Here is a 23,994-nt window from a genome sequence, read left to right as displayed (position 1 = left end):
CAAATTCTAACCATTTGCACTGTAATAAATAAATAACGATTTCATATGCTGGTAAGTTGTTAAAATTATCTATACCGCCTATGTGTGAAAACGTTGCTCATGGCCACCACAACCTGTGCATGAGCTACGTACATCTGTAAAAGGCGCGGAACAGAAACGGCCCTGCTGCCAGGCATTGCTGACCGCAGACAGTCGGAATCTCTCACGCGCCGGCCGAACAAAAGCATCCTGCAGGTACGTAAATTAACCTACGAAACCACGTGCACATACTTTCGCGCTGTCAAAACCTGAAACTCTGGTAATTACTCGCGCGTCTGAGCACACCGCGTGCTTGTGTCGTGTTTCAGCAACACGAACTTTCAACGTGCGCGCGCTTTACGCCTTAAATACGCCTTGAATAATGGTGATTTTCTCTATTTCTTCCGCAAATCCGACACGACATTCTTAAGGCCAGTTACCGACTGACAAAGCAAGATCTAGATTGAAAAAACTGCTCCGCAGGACTCGAACGAACTTTTCCGCGGATTTCCTCCCGTAGCGTGTTAGCCGTCGTCTGCTACGGCAGGCCCACTGCCGGCGGCGCCACCGTCGAGGCCGCGCCGAGCGGAGGAGGAGAGAAGTGAATGGCGCTACTTTTGGAGATTGAGGGGCTTTACATACCACAGCGCAGCAGCGCCAGATTTCCCTCTAGGTGATGTAGTGAGAAACTATATATAACCTCGTTAAACCTTACCTGCTTAAACTGTAGTTTTGTTTTTGAAGTAAAGTCAAATCCCCGACTCAGCGGCCATTGAACATAATGTGTTTTGTATCCGCATAAACCGTACCAGCTTATTGCATACGTGTCGGTTAACACGTAGTGTTTTCACTTTTCGTCGCACAAGCACGGCGGTGCTTCGTCTCCATCGGGCGGCCCGGCAGAACAACAAGCCTCAGAGATCTGAACAACGGCCTCCAAGCGTCCTGTGCGTTTGCGCGTGAAGCCACATCAACATCAACATCACTTCGGCGCCGTCCCAGAGAGCCGAGCACTCCGTGGAGCCGAGAGATTCTATAGCTGAGGACGTCGGCGTTGTGGCGTCGTATAAGGATATTTGTTCTGTGGTGTTTTAGAGGACTCGCGCGTCATGTCGAAGCTCGGATATAAAAGACGCCGGGTGCTCAGCATAGAAGAAAAATTAGACATCGTTCGTGCTGTCGAACGTGACACGAAGAAGTCGGCGCTGACACGCGCGACATGGGTCTACTGTTGACTACGGTAATCAATTAAACTTCTAATTTACAGTACTATCGTCCCACGCTCCACTATACAAATCTAGATTGTCTCTACTTCTAACCATACGGAAAACCGCCTGCTTCTTGGCCAATCCCCCATAGTGGGTACGCGCCACTCTCGAGGCCACAAGACAAGACTACGGTGTCTGGCATTTAGAATGTGAAGAAGTTGCTCGGCAGTGCTGCTGCGACCGCGAACAGATGTCGGCTGCGAGGTTCGACTTTTCGCCATCGTTGCCTCTGTTTTGCTGAAGTGTCGCCTAGGGATAGTGATAAGGATGACACGGAAAGCGACAGCACGCGCGATTCAGGCCCGACAGTGGCAGGAGCTGCGAGTTACGTCATCATGTTTCACGCAGGTACAGCCAATGCTTTTGCAGCTTCCAGACCATGTCTGAGCACTGTGGCTCGTTCAAAGAGCCCAAGTGCATGCCCACCAAGCTTCCACAGCTGCATACACAGCTTTGGCAAAGGTGACAAGCAGGACCACAACCATGACCATAGCTGAAGCCACAGCTAGAGTTGCAATAACTACCAGGGCACGGCCTGCCTCAAAACTTGCTGCCACAGACATTCTCTCTGCAGCCTGCCAAACAGGTGTGATACATTATATCAGTGCATGTGCTGGCAGCTTATATTTGGAACCGAGCCATGAAGAATACTTCTTTATCTGCCTAACCTGTCTTGTAAACCGCCTTTTTTTCCTGTTGAGTAGAATGAAGGTCAAGGCTCAGGTTTTATACTGTAGAGGTGTTTCTTCTAAGACACCTCATAGATTTAATTTGTCATTATAAAGATTTATTTGGCTATGGCCTGAGTATATGTGTACTTTATATGTTTTGTCTGTGCGTAATGGGTAAACCCAGGCTTACAGTGTGAACATTAGTGTTCCTGTATACGCTCCCGCAGGGAGCAGAGTTGCGCATAGGTCCGCCGTCGTGATCCAGCTCTGCAGCGAAGCCACTCCCCGCGCGTGCAGGAGCCAAATGTCGCGCGGTGTTCCGCCTTTTTCTCTAGTGGTCACGAGCTACAACCTCCATTTGTTCGCAGGCGCTTAGCATAAAAGGGCACTTCTTAATACAGGCTACGCTCGAACAAGTCATTCGTGCAGTTGGAGGGGGTGGACTTCCAACCAACCGAAACTTTGTATGTACCTATGTAAACACGCATATACAAACATACATGAACGTACAAATAGGGGGTAGGACCGCCTTCGATTCCCGAAAATAAGATAAACCCGTGGCTCGAACTGCTCCAAAGTTCGCTCGCAAACGCGCAGTACGTTGCCACAAAAGGCGGTGCAATGATTTTCAGCATGCATATGAAGTTGTCTTATCATGGGCGGAAAGATGTTTTAAAGAGTGTTTAGAACTTCACACACGTAAGGTGGACACTTCACGCATTTTGGCTGCCGAAACCAGCCGATTAATGACCGTCACCAAGAGAGCTATCGTGCCTGCAGTTATGTCAGTGACCGTTAACAGAGCGTCATTTGTCACTAACCATAGTTCACAACAGCTGCACGTTTTCGATACATGCGGTGCAGACACAGATTTAAGCGCATTTCAAATGTTCACATGCGCACATTTTAAGCAAAGCTTACTTTTACGATTCATTCACACCGCAGACTAATCAGCTATATAGAGCAGCAAATCTGCAAGTAGAAAAAGATTCAAGATGCAAGAGCGTCTCTATCAAATTTATTTCATACAAGGGAATGCATGAACGGCTGCTGGCAGCAGGCCAAGTGTGCTGGTTCTTGGAACCTTGGGGGCAGAATTCAAAGAAACTGGAAAGGCAATAAGCTATTAAGAGTAGCAACAGGTTATTTTTATTGCACTAATCACATCAAGATGGCAAACTTGCAGAGTAATTATTCACACAGCGCAGACTGTAATCTGACAACACATTTTTCTTGATCTCTTACCACTCGGAGAAAAGCCAGTAGTTGAAGACACTGTATCAAATTAACGAAATCACTGCAGCAGGCTTTGGCCAAAAAGCCAAGTTACAAAGCTTTGTGACCTATCGCATCAGAGGCAAGGAAATTTTACGTCATTGAACAGTGCATTCACTCCACTCCCGCACACAGGAAACAGCATTCACCGAAGCACAACGTAGATTTCTAGCGTGTTCAATTGAACAACGAAGTTTTGTTCCACTGGCTTATACATGATGCTCACAAGCTAGCACACATACAATTGCGGCTTAGCTTCTATGGTAGCAATTAGTTAACAAAATAAATAAGCCTATGCACTTCAAGACAATAAATTGACTAGAATCAATTTTACTGTTCTCAAAACTTCACACGGAGAAGGAATATATAACAATTATTACAGCTAGAGAGCTAAATATGCTTATGCCAACTTAGCAACCGTTTTGTCCTTGTTCCCTTGTGTGCTTTCTGCAAAGATCTCCTAGCTCTTCAGAAATTGCGGTTGACGAGAGAGGTACATATTATGTATTTCAATTTTAAACTCTGAAGGGTGCGTTCAAAGTCAAGAAGCCCAGACTTGTTAGCAACAACACTCTCACTATAGTATCAGTGTGCCTCCAGCTAGTTTGCTTGGCTTAAGCATTTACTCCTATGGCTGAATTCCGTGCAGTTTGTGCAGTGTGGTGTGCTGCACCCCGTCATACTGGAATACAAGTGCCAGTACGATGTGTTTCGTATCACTTCACCAAGGTTCTTGACTTCACATCGTCGAATACCGTACCTGAAACCCGCAGCTGCTCCTTTCAACGCACGATCAACGGTCCACTGATAGCAATGGCGATGGCACTCACGGAAACGACGAGTTCGCATAAGTCGGCGATGCGCCCATAAAGTTGACTTCACAGCGGCGCGGATCATTTGACGTCATTTTTCGCGCTCGGTCAATGGCGGTGCGAGCGGCGCCGGAAAAGGTATGCTCAACTCTGCTCCCTGCAGGAGCATATACAGGAACACTAGTGAACATAATCTAGTTACGCCCTCTAAACCACCTTGCTTTCAGTCCTCATGCAATAACACATAGCACACTTGCATAGTGTCCTTCATAGTCTTATAGCTTTCTATTTGACCTGATAAGCTTTTATGAACTATAATTTTTTTTTTGCCTGGTTGAGAAAGCTTATAGAAAAAGTTGTTTACGAGAGAAATTTTTACACCTACTCCTTGGAACTTTCTTACGAATGGCACACGAGCAAGAAAGAGCACTTGTAGTGCGGATGCTTTGCTTGTTTAATCGTCAATGGTTTGGCAGATACTTAGCAGGACAAGTGGGGATCGGTTCCTAAAATTGTGCTGGCTAGACCATATGCTAATTTGGCCAAGTAACAGGTGCAAGAAACACTGAAACATACCTGTTGTTTCCACTTGCAATTGTCACACCGCGAAGTGCATTTCCTTCTTTGATTAGTTTACATTGAATTACCTGAAATAGCGGTTTGTTCAAATTATTATCATGAATGAGAAGTCAGGGTGATTTGTCATGGTAGATGTGATCAGATATAGTGGTTCTCTTCAGTGTCCTTTGACATTGCAGTTATTGTTACACTATTGTGCTGGCATCTTAGGAGTGCATGGTTTTGCATTTGTTGTCTTGAATTTTATGGCCTTAATAAAAAGTGATTTAGTGAATCCAAGGGGTCGCGGCTACAGCACAAAGGTGGGATGTTTCTGGATCCATCAAAAGACTGTGTTATCTGGCTTCAAGTATGATACTTTCTTGCATTGTGTATTATTTCCCAATTGCTAACTTAGTTCCTTGATCTGCATTTGTTTTCACTTTGCACATTAGTGATATTAATTGTCATTACCGTGGTACTGAACGATGTATCTAGTGTCACTCTCTATTGCAACTTTTATATGTTTGGGAGGTCAATGTTTATGTTTGATTTGTAAACATGTTTCATATACTTTTCTTGTGTTAATGTGCCCATGAATGTGTGGCTCTTATAAAACAACCATCATGTGCTTCATTCCAGCCTGCATTGGTTCCTTGAATTGCATTTTTTTTTTCACTTTGCACATTAGGGATATTCATTGTCATTACCATAGTACTGAACAGTGTACTTAGTATCACTCCCAAATCTAATCTTTTTAATGTTTAGGAGGTCTGTAATGTTTATGTTGGTTTTGTAAAAATGTTTCATGTACTTGAGTTAATATGTCTTGAATGTATGTTGCTTATGCTCTGTTTCTAGCAACCATAATGTGCTTCATTCCGGTCTCTGTTGTATAACTTTGGAGTGGCCCAAGAGATAGGCCTTTTTGATTGTTTTTTTTTTATGCCATACAATGAGTGTACTGTCTTTTAGTGCATTTTAATGAGTGTGTAGCTGTACGTTACTAGTAGGTGTATACTGCTAGTCAAACTACAAAAATCCATGTGCAGTAAAGGCACCACATACTGTATGTACCATTGAAGTAGTAGGCAATGAAGGACCTCAGTGGAAGATATCTGCTTCCTATTGTGAGTGCCATAGGACGACAAGTAGTTGTCTGTTCAGAATAAAAGTCATAATATGACACTGCACCATCTGTGGTCATATTCAAGAAAGTCATGTTGGCATTTTACTAAGCCCCACTATCATCTGCATAATTTCTTAATGTTGTTTAGGGGCTTAAAAATATTTTAAATGCTGTTTCATGTCATACTCTATTTAAATTTAGAAACATATTATACTATCTTTGATTGCATTAAGTTCTGTATTTCTTTTTAAAGCAACTTTTCTGATTATCATAATATAAACACAAGGAAAAAAAAAGGCTTGCGCTCAGGCAAGCACAATGTCAATCATTTCAGAAGAAATGTGCCAGAACTGCTAACAACTGGCTAAAGCACTATAACCCGATGAATCTGGTTTATCAGAGAAATCGAAAACTCTATACGGCACGGCTTCCTCAGAAATGGCTCCTTATATGCGGGATAATTTGTTTTAAGCAAGTGTTAACAATTTAATCTTTACTGAATATAAAATATGAATAAGGGAGCCAGAATTCACGTGTCAGCATTGACTCCTTTTCAGTGCCCTGTCCAGGCAGTGACATTTGACTTGCATTTCTATCTTTAAAAAATGTTACAGAACTCAAATGGATGCTCCAGTCCAGGAAACACAAAATATTTCATAGCGATTTGACTTTTAACTGCACAATTGCAGTATTGTGTAAGGCCCCTACACCTAATTTGGAGTGCAAAATTTTGGAAATAATTGTTTTACTAAGCGTCACAGAAGAGTATGTCCATAAGCTCAAGCAGCGGCTGCGGGTGTGTAGCAGAGCTTGGTTCTGTGGGGAAAATCAGGCAACATTTATCACAAAAGCCAACCAAGTTCTTGTGGGAGCTTTGCGGACAGAACGGTGGAAGCTCACATGTGGGCAGGAATAAAGCTCCCATCTTTTTTGCAAAGCACAGCCTAGACTGATAGAGTTGTGGAGTCAAGGTCATGTGTTGCGGTATCTGTACTTCACGACGACCCATGGTGCAAATCGGACTTAATGATGGATGAAAATGGTATAGTTGAAATGCACCTGCGGCAGTGGGCATTGCAACATTTCAAGTAAAGTTTACCTTAATGCAGCACAACAAACACTCAGCGAATGTTTGTAAACAAACTTTCTGTGCTTTAAATGTCATAAAAAACTTAATGAATCTTTCTGTTGCAATTAGTATTTTTCTTTGTGCCTGATTATTTCGAAATATTTGTGGGACTGTAAGTGTTCAGGCAATTGGTCTATGACTGTAAATGTGTTCATAATCAGCCTCCTGGGTTTGCATCATTTTTCATAGTAGTGATCACAGTTTTAGGCAGCAGTGAGTGGCAATAGACCTGCCTCATGCATGGCCTGCACTAAATAAAACTTTGAGAAATATGAGCATGAGCATTACACAAGTAAATAAAGTATGTATCCAATTTATGGATTCAGTTATCGCGAGAGCCATCCTGCGACAATTGACTGAAGATCTTGGTGACTTATTCATCAGAGGTGAAACCTAAATTAAGGGTATATAAAAGGGGACTGTTCAGTCTGGTCTTAACTTGTGGTCCATGTAATGTTACACATAGTGCTACCAAATTGGCTTATCTCTATATATAGAGCCTCTGCAACATTTCTGGATCTGTCAATAATTTTGAAATTCTCAGACATTCATGACTGGGAGAAGTGCCATTTTTTCGTTTGCTTTGTCCACTCCACCTTAAGTAATGTTGAATATTTTGACCATGGAAAACATAAAATGCATACTGGTGTGTCAAGTCGGGCCTAAAAAATGGATGGCCAACAGTGTGTCATTCGATTCTTTGAATTTCAACTATATGACTGCATGTTATTTGCCGACTGGCTGAAGTAGTAAGAGCTATGTTTTGATATGTCATTTGTGCCTCCTCAAAACAAACTATCATAGCCTAGTCAATCCAGTAGTTGTCTACCTTGTTCAAACCATGGGATTGATTTGCCGCTATATTCACATATTTATGCTTGACATATCTAACATGTTTAAGAGAGCCTATGACATAATGTTACTGCACCTGTCTTTCTCAGTAAGCGGTACACTTGCTAACCGGAACGTCATTCTCCAGTTTCTTAAGGGTCTGTTTATCGAGATTCTGTTGTATACAGCCTCCATGCTCCTTTCAGAAAAGCAGTTCTTAACGTTTGTGGGTGCATATTTTTACGCCTGAATGTGAAACCACACGAGAGGTCTTGCATGTAGACAACCAATTTCAAGAGTAGGACTATGATTGGAAGGCATTTCATATACACTCAAGCTGCTTATCTTAGTGCGCTCTGTTCTTTTCTGAAGGAAATGTTAGTCAGCAAAATGGAGCCAATGAGAAGGCTTTTGGGTTTATTTTCTGGCATGCTTACTAAAGTTGTCATTGCAAGTTTAGAGGTAGTTGGGCTGAAAAAATGCTCTCACATCGATTGGTGAAGCTGTTTTACATCGTCATAAGCATAATAAACCACTATTGAAAATACATGCTGGATAACAAGAATTAGATGTAGCAGCGATAGTGATAAACTATTTTAAAGACACCATGCAATGCATCATCAGTAATAGTGGTTTGAGCCGCAGCTAGGGTATTCTGACCAGCTTAGAACTGTTGCATGCTCACTAGACTTTAATAGAATATGGTCAAGTGGAACAAATAACAGATGTGGTGCATTTAAGTTAGGCCCGAGCCAATAAAACATACTGTAGCAATGTTGCGATCTGCGTGAATTGGAGAGCTTTGCCAGGGATTTTGTTGTGTGTAAACATGTATATTTCATCACTCCCTATGCTACAGGCGTGTCCTCATGACTAGCTTTCCCACGTTGTGATAGTAACACCTGTACATGTTTGGACATGCTGTGCATCACATTGTGCCGTGCTTTGGCCGTGCAAAGTAATTCATGTGTGGTCTTGTGATGCATACAGAGCATCTTTTAACAAGCATAGTGTGAAAGTTAATACCAGCTAATACAAGAAGCTTTTGCATAGGCTGCAAGTGGTGCTGTACTCTCCTGCATTTCAACATTACAAGTTATCTTTCTAAATGCAAGTTTTTGACATACAAAATAAATCAGAAGTCCTGACAGAAATAAAATTGAATAACAGTGACATGGATAAGTGTTTTTGTGCAGGCTGCAAGCTCAGTCACAGCAGTTTATTCTTCTTTGAGTACCAGTGTGGCTCCTAAGGAATGGGATATCGATATTGCCTTCAGTGGCTGTAGAAGATTCTTCACCAGTGCTAACCAATGAAACTTTTGTTCAGCTGAATCAGCATTGCCAGGAGTAGTAGGCACTTAGTGTCTGGGGAATACGCGTTGGTGATCAAGACTGTGGGTGGATTGAAATTTGTGTTTGAAACAGCAATAGGCTTGCATTACGAAAACATAATCCAGTCTTTTGAAGTCTATTTGCCATGAATCCATGAATTATTGTTTGCAGTAGGTATACGAGATCCTCATATATTAAATGTAGCACCATGTCGCCAGCCTAAATATGTTTGTCACTAGAATGAGAAAAGTTTTTCTGTCTTGCTAGTGTTTATGCTTGCTTTGACAGTTACCTCTGTATTGTTACAGATGTGTCCACGGCTCCTACATAACGTACAAGAAGTTGTGCTGCTTGGACTTTACGAGGAAACAAGCTGCCCAATGTCTTCTCTGAAAGCATCCATTTGTTTTCTCATTTACTCAACGTAGCAGTTTAACATAGGATTTATTTATGTTGTAACATATATATGAATGCTTACGTTTTGCCACCAGTGCTGTTCACTTCTCTGTGCCAGGTGTAATGGCCAGTTCGTTTGCTAACCCATCATTCTACAGAACTCGTAAATAATGTTTTGTTGTACCAACTGATATGTAATTATCAGGGTAAAGAAAAAAAGACTGCAAATGCTGTACGTAAATGCTGTATGCAGGGAACGCAATATATGCGTAGTGGGGCTCTGTTCAGAGCTCTATTGAATAGCTTGCGTGTGCGGTATTGTCAATCACAGGCCAAATGGTGGACAAGTTAGCTTGAATTTTTTTGTAGTTTCATTTTGCTTTTGCTGATAAATGGAAAAGGATCATGGAAATGAATATTGGAAAATGCTTGCATTGCACTAGAAGAAAGAGAGAATCCTCTCTTAAATGCACAGAAATGTGGCTATATTCTCCTTGACATGATAGCCAATTAGCCTATAGAAATGTTCTTTTCATACTTCTTTTTAGTTTCAAAATTCTTTTTATAATACTTTCTTTCATTCATATTCATCTTTCATTTCATATGCTTCATGTGTTCAAATGTCAGTTCATGTTTTTTTGTGTTAGACTGTATAAATTATGTGCAAAAAACATGTAATACTTAGCTTAATAGATGAGTGCATAATGTAGTGTTGAACAATGGTGTTTTTTGCGCAATGGCATGGGAAGGTCAAAGGGTGCCCGTAATGCAGTTTTCATATACAAAGTAAGTTGACTATTTGAACATAATATCAAAATGGCATGCCAAATTCAGCCCACATGTATTGCCAGCAGGAGTTAGTACATATTCAGGATAGTTACATATGTATTGACCATTTTCATGGTGATACCTTGGGTGTTGCCATGTTTGATCACATGGTGACAAGTTCATTGCTTGCCTCAGCTGCCTCTGTTGTTTCTGTGTTTACAATGAATCTACACCACGCCAATATGGCTCCGCAAACCTCTGTTTTGGCAGATATAAAAAAAGTTGACAGGGTGGATGACACGCAAAACTTTGGCTACAGCTTCAAAGAACATGTAAGCGCTTTCGGTGCTCGTTACACTCCGTCCAAACGGCACGAGCAGCGTATACGGTGCATGAATTAAAAACAGAGCTCAAAATGTATTCCAAGCTATCCTAACTTTCCGCTCATGAATTCAGTCTGTATCGGTGTATTTAGCTCTTCATTCTTTATTTTGTAATTACAGTCTAAGCTCATTACTACGGACACACATATAACAGACTTTCGGATATGACAGACCGTATGTCAGCCTTAGCTTGTTCTACCTATGTTATTGTAACGAAGTTGGCTTTTAATGGACCAAATGGACTATAGGTTACAGCATACAATATTAGCGGCAATTTTTTTTTCAGAATTGGGCATGTAAAACATACCTTAAGCCGTCGACACGGACTGACAACTGACTTGCGAGGGTCAGCCGACGATCGCGACTCAGTATCGCTCTCACGAGGGAAGAAGGCAGGGTGGGAATGCGCCATCTTCGTTTGCGTGCGAGGCACGGGGGAGGGGGGTATCTTGAAAGCGAACTGCGATGTGGACAAAGTGCTCGCCCGTGCGACCGCCAAAGCGATCTGCGATGTGGACCAAGTGCGTCCAATGCCGGTAGCTCTGTATGTGCTATGCTTTTGACGTTTGGTTCACGTTGAAGCGAGAGACAGCACAAAGGTCAATTCGCTCTCTGCTGCTGCCGCACTTGCCTTGCCTGTTTTGAGATCGCAATCAATGCTTTGCCTTTCAGGCGAAACTGCGACTTTTTTGTTTGTGTTTTACTTTGAAAGTTAATCACTCACGCTTTGCAATAAAGTTTTTAGACATTGCGACGAAAGTTTCAGAAGTGAGTTATTTCGGATATTACTGACTTTGAATAAAACAGACAATTTTTGTCGCATTATCAGGGTCCGTTGTAACGAGAGTCAACTGTACTTTTAAGCAGCGGCTTGTTGCGCTTGTGACTCAGTAATGTTCCCCGGGCAGTCACTATCGGATTGTTGATTTTCGGCCTGATCGCTCGTGGGTGCGCTCAGCTGCAATATATTTGTTCTTGCTGGGCACAAGGCTTGTAATGTAGATGTTCTGTATGTTGTAATAGCTTGTAACAAATATGTGTTATCGCTAGTCACTCGCTTACTGTGTGGATGGTTATGAAACATTCAGCTTCGAACATTAGTGTGCTGTTGGTGTAGTTGTCGTCACCCATGCTTTGGCACATTGATTCAAGTGTGTGCTCATTCACTTAATCTTGATACATGGGCAATAGGGTGAGCGTAAGTTTGCATGCAAGTTGGGGTGATCGTAGATAATGTGCGAGAAACTTACTATATGCCAAGCGGTGTTACTCCCTTTGTCACCATATAACGAGCGTACCGGTACTCATTTGTGCAGACTTTTCAGGGCCGAAGTTCTTTCCTTGGAGGTTAGTGCTACAACGCTGGCAGATGAGTGAATTTTTTTATCCTCTAGGGAAGCCGTGTATCACGAAGAGACAGCAGCATGGGCAGTCGTTAGGTAGCTGTGGCCCGTGAACTTGGACATACAGATTCATTCCGTTGCTTAATATGCTAGTTACAGTTCTTACAGCCAGCTAGATCATTCATTCCACCAATTCATATTTTTAATTACGAATGGAGCATACAGTAGTACGTTAGCAAAAACCCAGTTGCATTTCTGGCAGCTGGTTGCACAGAAGCAGAGTGGAAGACGTAATTATTCCATATTCATGCACTTTCGCTGAGGCAATGTATGACGCGCTGCCAAAAGTGCAATCTCATTTCTCTTCTTCGTAAAAAGGGTCAACAGAGAAGTAGAAACTTGTGTGAGACATGTACTGCGTCAGTTCACTGGTGCCACGGCAGCAACACGTGGGTTGGCTAGTCCAAGATTATCATGCATTTTGATTACAAGTAGGGTCATTCTTTTTCATTGCCAGGTTTCGTACATTAGTTCTGTCAGACACAAGGCGCATTGTTCGCATTGTTTTCCTGTGCCCACTGCAACTCTGCGGGTCTCTTGCCATCAGGGTCCCTGGAGCAGTACCAATCTCTCGTGTCGGTGCATGGCGGGCTGCATTCCTGCCGGCTGTGCCCTTACAAGACCAAGCGCAAGTCCCGCATCAGGACACACCTGTGCACACACACAGGCGAGCGCCCCTTCAAGTGCCCCCTGTGTCCGGAGACATACACTCACAGTCACAACCTGACCCGGCATATGCGCTGCCACAGGGGAGAGCGTCCCTTTTCGTGTGTGCACTGCAGCGCATCCTTTTCGCAGCAAAGCAGCCTGTCTTTCCACATGTCCCGTCATGCAGGGAAGAAGCCCTCCTAACAGTCTAGGGCTTGCAGCTTTCTTTGTAGATTAAGTAATTGATCGATTCTTTAATGGCAGTAGGTGACTACAAAACTACATTGAGAGGTATCTGGTTTCCTAAAAAAAGTGCCTTCATGTGACTTCACATCTCTGCTGCAGCATATCAAAGGTTCACTTTTTGCCTTAAATGAGGATTGGCCTAAAACGTGTTAGTAACTGTGAGAATTAATTTACTTAAATTACATATAATGTAAGAAGTTAGCAAAGAAATAGATCTAATTCAGACCGGGATACAGATGTATGTGCCAAATGTGTTGTTTCTTACAAACTTATCACCACATTGGAGATAATGTTCACATTTATTATAATTCTTGTGCTTCCTAGATCAAGTTCTGTTTTAATAACAACCTCTTGCTTAATAATACAGCTAGACTGACATATTACACATTGTTTTTGTTTAGGCTAATCCATTATGGCAGTTGTAATGTTGTCAAGCTGTTCACAAGCTGCAGTGCAAAGTTTAATCACCATTTGTTCTTGACCTTAAAACGTCCAGCTTGTGGTCGAGCATAAGCTAATCCTCTTGACACTTGTGCTTGTTCGTCTTTCTCAGGTGACTGCTTTTCACCATCTAACAAATGTTATTGCTTAGTGCGGGAAGTTTGCTGTCTGTTGCCACCGAAACTTGTGTCATCTAATTGTGTGCGCGAAGCGAATTGTGTAATACTCACGGAAGACATGCAGGAACCAGCAGTTAATCTGGAACATTCAATGACTCTTGTTATTAGCCAACACGCTTGACCCCGCTGATCAGGTTTCACTTGACCCCGCTGATCAGTGTGTTTGCCACTATCATTATGCTTTGAGTGTAGCCTGTCTTTTTGGGCACAGGCTCGCCCAATAAAGGGTTAGTTTCACCATTCACAGTTTTGCTACTGTGTTCTTGACCGGCACTACCACATGACACTATAACACTGGTTAGCTTTGCACACCAAGGCAACGACATGAGTAAGTGGGCACTAGAACTCTTGAGAAGCCATTATTGTTGTTTAGTTGTGTCATGGGTGTGAAGCATTACATGACACATATGTAGGGTCCATTGTTTTCTGGTAAAAGCCAATCATTCCCTATTTTTACACCCTGAACAATATTATTAAAATTTAGTTCAACCTGATTTCTCCTCAAAATTTACTTTCTCGTAAAAATAATAAGTGCAGGTGTTAAAAAGCTAATGAATGCTGCCTGTCTTTTGTGAGGAAGTAGTCAAGATATATCAATAATTCCTATATAGCATACACCTCCATTGTCTCTTAACATTTAAGCGACAACTGGAATACATAGAAAAATAATATTTCAGTGCCGCTGGCAATGAGTGAACAACAAAAGCTTCTTGCTTTTTTTCTTTTTTAGTAGCTGCCTTTACAAGAGTACAACATTGGCACATTGCATTGGATGTCTCGGACATAGCATACATGTAAGCGGTGGTAATGTGCTGGGAAGCAAATTAACGCAGTGGTGACATTGCTCTGCATTGCGAATGGTCGCTGTGATGTTGAGAGGATGTTTATCCAACTACATTGCATTCAAGGAATGGTTGCTGATTCATCTAGTTGATACTGCCGTATTCTTCTACGTATAACCAACCACATCCCCACTTAAACAGACCACTAAAAAGCAAAAGAAGAAAACCGCGAGTATAGCTCACAGCAATGATTGCATACAGTAACACTCGCACCTTTGCAAAAACAGTCTTCATTCACAGACGCACGGTTCGCCCATGTTGTTTCTTCGGCCAGCAGCTCTGTTCCCCACCCCTCTCCCCCTGCAGCGATGCTAATAATCTTCAGCTTCTCCAGCACAGTAAGGGCAGCCATGATTGTGCACTATTTCCTAGCTACTAAACGTAAAATTGCCACTCCTAAAGAGGATGAAGGAGGGGAGAAGACAGCTTCATTACCCAGGGAGGGGGGGAGTTTACCTAGGAGATAATGAAACTTTGAATGGCGGAAAACCTTGCCTTGAGTTGTGATTTTATGGTGGAATGTGCCGCACCGCCTTGAAATATGGCTTCGCGGCAGTAGGCATGGTGCTGCTGTGAAGCCACACTTCAAGTCAAAATTTGCATGCAATTTGCAGCCCAACTTTACTGTTAAATTTTTGGTGCGGATTATACGCGCATTGTATAGTGCAACAATTTTGTTTCAAGAGTATAGAGGACCAGTAAAATCAGACTACAGACAAGGGCAAAAGGCTGAACAAGTAACCCCTACACACAGAAATGTTCTCAATGCCTAGCTATGATAATACTCATGAACAAGGGCTTGTGGGATAACGAAAAACATCACACATCCTGTGAAGCATGCTCGTTTGTGCTGCTTTTTGTACTTTTCTTTCTCTGTCAAAAAAGTGCAGAGAACAAAGGGCTCACTGATCCCATCTCTGTTTGTTGCTTTTGGTAATTGGATTTCGTTGAAATGTATTATTAATATCTGACAACAAAGATGTGTAGAGATAAATTCGTAACACGATAAGCGAGCCACTCTATTTGCCATTACATTACTGTGTGAGTGATCTCACTTGTTTAAATAGAATGTTCGTGCTCAAAAGGAAAGACTGTTGCTTGTGTTAATCGTTCATAAAAGGTACCAGAAAAATCCAGAACATTTAACTGCCAGATAACAAAACTCCCAAAGTCTGGTCCTACATCTGGTGCCCAACGTGGGGCCAGATGTGGGGTCTCAAATGTGCTCTTTGGACAAAGGAATGACAACACAATAGTGCAAGCAATCTTAAGGGCATTCATTGCACCTTTCATACAGTAATGCCTGCTAGCCAAATTCATCATCATCATCATCAGCCCGGTTACGCCCACTGCAGGGCAAAGGCCTCTCCCATACTTCTCCAACAACCCCGGTCATGTACTAATTGTGGCCATGCCATGCCTGCAAACTTCTTAATCTCATCTGCCCACCTGACTTTCTGCCGCCCCCTGCTACGCTTCCCTTCCCTTGGGATCCAGTCCGTAACCCTTAATGACCATCGGTTATCTTCCCTCCTCATTACATGTCCTGCCCATGCCAATTTCTTTTTCTTGATTTCAACTAAGATGACAGTAACTCGCGTTTGTTCCCTCACCCAATCTGCTCTTTTCTTATCCCTTAACGTTACACCTATCATTCTTCTTTCCATAGCTCGTTGCGTCGTCCTCAATTTAAGTAGTACCCTTTTCGTAAGCCTCCAGGTTTCTGCCCCGTAGGTGAGTACTGGTAAGACACAGCTATTATATACTTTTCTCTTGAGGGATAATGGCAACCTACTGTTCATGATCTGAGAATGCCTGCCAAACGCTCCCCAGCCCATTCTTATTCTTCTGATTATTTCCGTCTCATGATCCGGATCTGCCGTCACTACCTGCCCCAAGTAGATGTATTCCCTTACGACTTCCAGTGCCTCGCTGCCTATTGTAAATTGCTGTTCTCTTCCAAGACTGTTAAGCATTACTTTAGTTTTCTGCAGATAAATTTTTAGACCCACTCTTCTGCTTTGCCTCTCCAGGTCAGTGAGCATGCATTGCAATTGGTCCCCTGAGTTACTAAGCAAGGCAATATCATGAGCGAATCGCAAGTTACTAAGGTATTCTCCATTAACTTTTATCCCCAATTCTTCCCAATCCAGGTCTCTGAATACCTCCTGTAAACACGCTGTGAATAGCATTGGAGATATCGTATCTCCCTGCCTGACGCCTTTCTTTATTGGGATTTTGTTGCTTGCTTTATGGAGGACTACGGTGGCTGTGGAGCCGCTATAGATATTTTTCAGTATTTTTACATACGGCTCGTCTACACCCTGATTCCGTAATGCCTCCATGACTGCTGAGGTTTCAACAGAATCAAACGCTTTCTCGTAATCAATGAAAGCTATATATAAGGGTTGGTTATATTCCGCACATTTTTCTATCACCTGATTGATAGTGTGAATATGATCTATTGTTGAGTAGCCTTTACGGAATCCTGCCTGGTCTTTTGCTTGACAGAAGTCTAAGGTGTTCCTGATTCTATTTGCGATTACCTTAGCAAATAGTTTGTAGGCAACGGACAGTAAGCTGATTGGTCTATAATTTTTCAAGTCTTTGGCGTCCCCTTTCTTATGGATTAGGATTATGTTAGCGTTCTTCCAAGATTCCAGTACGCTCGAAGTCATGAGGCATTGCGTATACAGGGTGGCCAGTTTCTCTAGAACAATCTGTCCATCATCCTTCAACAAATCTGCTGTTACCTGATCCCCCCCAGCTACCTTCCCCCTTTGCATATCTCCCAAGGCTTTCTTTACTTCTTCCGGTGTTACCTTTGGGATTTCGAATTCCTCTAGACTATTTTCTCTTCCATTATCGCTGTGGGTGCCACTGGTACTGTATAAATCTCTATAGAACTGCTCAGCCACTTGAACTATCTCATCCATATTAGTAATGATATTGCCGGCTTTGTCTCTTAAGGCATACATCTGATTCTTGCCAATTCCTAGTTTCTTCTTCACTGTTTTTAGGCTTCCTCCGTTCCTTAGAGCATGTTCATTTCTATCCATATTATACTTCCTTATGTCAGCTGTCTTACGCTTGTTGATTAACTTCGAAAGTTCTGCCAGTTCTATTCTAGCTGTAGGGTTAGAGGCTTTCATACATTGGCGTTTCTTGATCAGATCTTTCGTATCCTGCGATAGTTTGCTGGTATCCTGCCTAACAGAGTTACCACTGACTTCCACTGCACACTCCTTAATGATGCCCACAAGATTGTCGTTCATTGCCAAATTACTGTCCACATAACATGCCGGTGGGCGTGTAACAAATCAAGGAAGTCCGAGTCACTGCAACCAGATAGCCAGTGCATATGCTTGGCCCCCTTGCTGGACACCAATGCCTAATCCTTTGCATGTATGGTCACGCAAACAGTGGAGCATTCATACAATCATGTTTGTCCTTTCCGGTGTCCTGCTCCCAAGCATTTCGCAGGACGGTCCCTCGAACGGTGGGCGAGCGTGCGAAATGTCTACACAGCTCCTCAACTCCAAGCCAAAGAGACAGGCTGCTTAAATTTAGACAACAGTGACATTGATTAGCATTGATGTCCAGGGTCAAGCTCAGTGGAAGTGCTTTATTCTTGTTTGAGGGCCCCTTTTCTCTTAATTAGGGTGTGAGCTTTAGCTTTAATAGATGTCCTGTTCGGTGACTGTAATAGTGTCTTCACCTGTACTGAATGATAACACTTTAAATTCACTGAGTGAGCACTGGCAGGAGAATTAAGGCATTTGTTGTTTGAAAAAGGAGACAGCTTGATCAAGACTGAGTGTATGCAGAATTTAGTGTTCAATACAATGATGCTTTCTTATTGTTCAGAAATGTGATAGCTTTCTTTAAATGGATATATCAGATCGTAATTTGTTGTGAAGTGTAGCATCATGCTCTCAACCTATATAGTTTAGTCTATACAAGGGAAAAAAAGGTTGTGGGGGTGCACTGCAAGTGTGCTGGCTGTGACCATTATATTTGTGTTGTTACAGATGTGCCCATGTCTCCTAAAAGGCATCCAATATGTTGTGTTGCTTGGGCTTTGCCAGGAAACCAGCTCACCAGTGTATTCTCAGAAAGCATCCACTTGTTTATTCTATTACTTGACACAGCAGTTTGGTTTGGAATTTATTTGCCATGTGACTCTGATACAACTTTTTACTGATTGCCACTCAGGCTTTCCTGCTCTGGAACAAGCGTAATGGCAAGTTCACTCGCTGTGCTGTCATTTTAGTGAAATCGTTAAAGAAAGGTTTTATTTCAGTGATTGATTCTTAATTATTAAATTAAAGTGAAGAGACACTTCAATGTGCTATCAGAAGCTAATGCAAAGCTTGGAATTTTTCCTGTCTTAGGGATTTGTTCAATAGTTGTAGTGTGTGTGGTACTGTCCGGCACAGAAACACTAAATTCTGGTTAAGCTACCTTCCGTACTTGGTAGTTTCATTTTGCTTTTACTGGAGGAATGGAAATGTGACCATGAAAAATGTTTACAATGCACTAATAGAGAGCAACAATTCCTTGTTTGATTTATAGGAATGCGACTGCGTTGCCATCCCCCTCAAGTTTCACATCTCTGTCATGCTCTTTTATATTAATTTCTTTCATATGCATATATCATTCATGTTTTCAAACATCATTTGATGCTTTTGTTGTGCTGTATTGAATAAATCCTTATATGTGAAAAAAAAAAATTTGTAATGCTTGGTTTAATAGGCGAGTGCTAATGCACAGTTACGTATTCAAGGTAATTTTGACTGTTTAGACATGGTATCTAAATTGCATGCCAAATCCTACCTCTTCATGTTGCGAGCAGGGGTTTGTATGTATCAAAGATAGTTATGTCAAAATCAAGTGTTTTATTTCCAACAAACTTTGTTGGGGGTCCTCCAGGCGAAAAGCTGTGACATACAGCTTGAATGTGCCTGAAGCCCCTCACATGGCAGCAGTGCGTCAACATATGAAACACTGATCTATTAGGATGTACAGTTACAATGGGTCACATTTACATTAATTACAAAGTTCACATTTCAACAATAAGTTTATAAAATACGATCAAATTTGTTTTCGAGTCAAGCTACTTACAATAACATTTTATTTCCCAAATTTAACAGTGAAGGTAGTGTGTTTTTTAGCAACTGCATAAGATGATTTGTGTGCCTGTGTGGTACTAACCACCTGTTTTCGCTGCGGGTGCATGCATCACTTCGTTCACATTCAAGTCGTGGCGTATGTTTTAAAAAGGTTTTACAATTTTCGGAGCCGAAGAAAAAAAAAATACAGTAGCCGGTATTCATAAAGGTTAGTTACTCGTATTATGTTATATTTAGGAAAAAGTTGCACAGTAGAACGGAAATAAGGTACATTCGCTACATGTCGAAGTGCTTGTTTTTGAAGTTGAAGAAGTGCTTGAAGATTACGTTTCGTGGTGGTAGCCCACATAAGTGCACAATAATTCAGATGTGATTCAAACAAAGCATATTATATCTGCGACATTACTTCCCCCAGAAAAAAATGACAGCAACGGGATAATACACCTGTGGCAGATGACAACGATTTCATAGCTAGTTCAATGTGATATGTCCAGTTCATATCTTCTGTAAACGTGATGCCCAATACTTCATATTTGGTCAAAGTTTCAATGGGCGCATTCTTGATTTTCTGATAATTCTTGATTTAAATAAGACTGCCTGCCTCTTGCCTTGTATAACATGGCCTTTGATTTGGAGCTATTAATTGTTAGAGCGTTTTTATGAGACGAACTCGACAAATTGCGAAGGATACTGCGAGATCTCTAACATCTCTGTAACAGATCGTCAAGGTAATTGTCAGAGACAAACAGGCTCATATCATCGGTGTACAGTGCAATGGATGCTTCACCTACTATTTCGGCAATATAATTTACATAGATATTAAACAAAATTGGGCCCAAAACGCTACCCTGGGGCACTCCTGATTTAATTTCCCTATAGGAAGAGCAGTCTTTTTGGATAGCAACACACTGCGTCCATGCCGACAGATAAGATTGAAACAACTGACTTGCCACGCCACGGACACCATATCCTTCTAGTTCATTAATTAAAATTTGATGACTTAAATAATCAAATGCCTTGCTATAAGCAATAAAAATAAGCAATGTTAGTTTTCCCCCATCAATGTTATTAATTATTAGCACTTTTTGATGTAGCAAACATATATATAGATGGAAAAGAACTTGTGTGAGACATCTACCTTGTCAGTGCACTGTTGCTTCAATTGTAATTAATGAGTTGGATAGTCCGAGTTCATCGCATACTTCGCCTACAACTGTGGTGATCCTTCTTTATGAACGCCAGGTGTCGTGCTGTCCGTTTCAAGTGTGTGACACATTGTTTGCATCGCTTTAAGAAGCTCCCTGGGGCTTTGCAGGTTCCTTGCCATCAGGGTCCCTGGTGCAGGATCGTCCTCTCCTGTCCGTGAGTGCCCAGCAATATTCCTGCCAGCTGGGCCCTTGCAAGACCAAGTATAGGACAAACGTGGAAAACCGCCTGTGTGTGGGCACAGGCGAGCGCCCCTTCAAGTGCCACCTCTGCCCAAACACATACACTCAAAAGTGCCACCTGAAGCATCACCTGCGCAGCCATACAGGCGAGCGCCCCTACCAGTGCCATCTGTGCCCGGAAGCATTTACGCAGAGTAGCCACCTTACACGCCACCTGTGCTACCACACCAGAGAGCGTCCCTTTCCCTGCATGCACTGCAGTGCATCCTTTGCACAGAGGGGGCACCTCGTACGCCACGTGTCTCATCATTCAAAAAAGAAGCCCTAAACATCAACAGCACACAGTTTCCTGTACATAAACCAGTTGATTTATATTTTGTGGCAGCAGGTACTTTTTTTTTCGCTGCAATGAAAGACTTCTGGCTCCCTCACCCATGCTGTTTCTTGGGATATTGCCTAGAGGGAAATACGGTCCCGCCATCCTCGGGATATGCTTGAAGGGTGCTGTAACTTGATGGCTGTGCTCGGAAATGGAAGGTTTGGCATATTTTGAGTGTAGCTCGTCCTAAAACATGGCTGCAGTAGTGGAAGTAAGCATTTCTGGGATTGAAATCTTCATTGGAAACATAATTTCTCCTAAAGTACACCTTGCGCTTACTTTCTTAATTCATAACATAGGAACTTAGCAAAGAAAGCAGAAATGTGTGATACAGATGGGGCCATATGTATTTTCCCATCTTTATTTTTTTTATTTAACCATACTGTCAACCCTCTTGCAAGGGCCCTTACAGAGAGGGTTATGGAGAAATATAAAAGCAAATAGTGGAGTAATCACAAACACAGAATACATTGGAATCAGGCGGCGCACTCACACAGATAGCCATCCAGAGTTTGTTTGAATTGAGACAGATCAGTATGTTCCACAACACACGGTAACTTGTTCCACATTCCACATTGGGGAAGAAGGAGTAAAATTATCAACACAACAATTGTGCTTATGATGTGATTCACATTTGATATAATTATGCTTCCTAGCTTGAGCATATACAGGGTGTCCCACGTAACTTAAGCCAAACTTTAACAATCTGCAAATGCCATGTAACTGGATAGAATCAAGGTAATGTTTTCCATCACTTCGAGATACTCAGATTATTTTTTTCATTCTGGCTAATTATATAATTAGTCAACTATTGTAGTCAGATTAAAAGTGTCAAGGAGAAAATTGTAAAGCAACATGCAAAACTCCCAATACAGCTTTCTTTTGCTCAATACCTGCAACATAACAGCGTTTTTCTGAGTGTGAAAGAAGCCCGCAAATACAAGCAAAATGCCTCGAATGACCAGTCGTGTGGCAATGCCCCACTCTCAGAAGTGAGGGCATAGTGGAGGCGATTTGCCCACCCACTTTTCGAAGCCGGAAATGCGGCACCTGGAGACCTGACCAAGATCTCTTGAGTCTACAGAAACTCACTAAAAGCCCTGATAATGGGGGTCTGGCCTCTCCACCAGCCGCATGCAGAGCCTCGGCCACATTGGATCTCCAGGGCACTCACCACCGGTTCGTATGTAGCACACAAGGTCTATTTGATTCCAGAAGGCACATTTCCCCGCCTTTACGCATCGGCAGTAGTCGCATTGGCAGAAGTTTTAAAATGTATTTAAGTGATGTCACTTTCGTGCAGATGTGAAGTTGTCTGGGGAGCCACGCGGTGCACGAGACGCTGCTAGAGTAGTCGGTAACATCTCTGCGCATCGCTGCACATCACCCTGTTCACGACCGACGCTTTAGACACACTTGATACATTGGCGCAAGCCGAAGGTTGCCGACGCATGCCAGTGGTTGGGCCACAGTGCTGCCATTGAAGTAAGGAAGTAAAGCAGGTATTCTGTAGTAAGGCTTTAGCCAGCGGCAGTGATATGCACGTTTACGCGCCGCCACTTATCCAAAGGTGGCTCAAGGGGTTCCATTGTATAATTCACCGGAGACATTTGATGGACCACATGTTAGGGACCCTGGTACTTTGAGATGAGTTTGGGTGAAAGTCCAGGGCTGGCGACAGGTACTCAAAGCCGGACTAGTGAGTCAGGGGCATAGGGTGCAGGAGAGGCAGGATCGAATGTCCCAACGGTGCTTCTGGTGCTGGTCTTCCAAAGTAAATGTGTGGTCGAACTCAGTGGCAGGTCGGGGGGAGGGGGGCAACCCCCCTTCCACGTAGCACTCTCGACAGAGATTTTTCGGCATGTAGAACTTTTTAGGCTGCTGCAGCGACCATTGCTGTCTACGACGAGTAAAGCACCCCTCACTTCTACTTTTTGTTAGGCACGAAACTGGCTAACACAACCGCCATCTTTGTGGAAGCGAGCTAATTGCTTTCTCTCCGCCTTAAATTTTGCTCCTTCAGAGAGCACAAGGCCGTTTAAATAAGCGGGCCCATCAGCGCGGCAGCAAGGAGGGAGCCTTCCCTTCTGGCTCCTTTAGTCAGAGACATGCGCTCCCTTACTCTGCACTGCTGTGCTAGGAGTCCGTACTAAAACGAGTCGCCTTTCGGTATAAATGGATCTGGAAACTGTTCAGTGTCATTCAAACTCGCGCCTTTCATTGCACAGAGTGTGCTTTACACCTCATCAATAGCCTGGCAAGGGAACAAGAGTTCAGGGTCACTAGTCAGCCTCTATAGTCTGCGAAAGAGTACGTTTGCCTAAGTCAATTACTCACAGGGAATCTGAATCATGAGAAGGAAAATTAGAGAATAAAAATGGGTTGGAGTGCGTACGGCAGACATTGTCAGATTATGACTGGAGGCTTACCACTTTTTTACCAGTGAAAAGTGGCCCAAGAAAGGCGTACAATCAATGCATTCTACCAGTGCTAACGTATGGGGCAGAAACTTGGAGGTTGATAAAGAAGCTCGAGAACATGTTAAGGACTGCACAAAGAGCGATGGAATGAAGAATGTTGGGCATAACATTAAGAGACAGAAAGAAAGTGATGTGGATCAGAGAGCAAATGGAGATAGCCGCTATTCTAATTGGCATTGAGAGAAAAAAATGGAGCTGGGTAGACCATGTAATGGATAGGTTATTATTATTATAGGTATAACCTGGGGACCATTAGAGTTACAGTATGGGTGCCATGAGAAGGG

At 42.6% G+C, this 23,994-nt stretch overlaps 1 protein-coding gene across 1 annotated transcript in view; it reads left to right on the top strand.

Annotated features, from left to right (window-relative positions):
- Nucleotides 1-1,276: 1,276 nt before the first annotated feature.
- The window catches only part of LOC135912306 (zinc finger protein ZFP2-like), a 58,472-nt gene continuing 35,754 nt past the window's right edge, over nt 1,277-23,994 (top strand). The window contains exons 1-3 of the mRNA XM_070520973.1: nt 1,277-1,872; nt 12,523-12,642; nt 20,779-21,177. Coding sequence (XP_070377074.1) covers nt 1,770-1,872; nt 12,523-12,642; nt 20,779-21,177 — 622 coding nt within the window. The 5' untranslated portion in view covers nt 1,277-1,769. The remainder of the gene's footprint in view (nt 1,873-12,522; nt 12,643-20,778; nt 21,178-23,994) is intronic.

The sequence above is a fragment of the Dermacentor albipictus genome, chromosome 6 (assembly GCF_038994185.2).
Source record: "Dermacentor albipictus isolate Rhodes 1998 colony chromosome 6, USDA_Dalb.pri_finalv2, whole genome shotgun sequence".
Lineage (NCBI taxonomy): Eukaryota > Metazoa > Arthropoda > Arachnida > Ixodida > Ixodidae > Dermacentor > Dermacentor albipictus.
The sequence above is the reverse complement of the archived record's forward strand: the minus strand, read 5'-3'. Positions and strand labels throughout refer to the sequence as shown.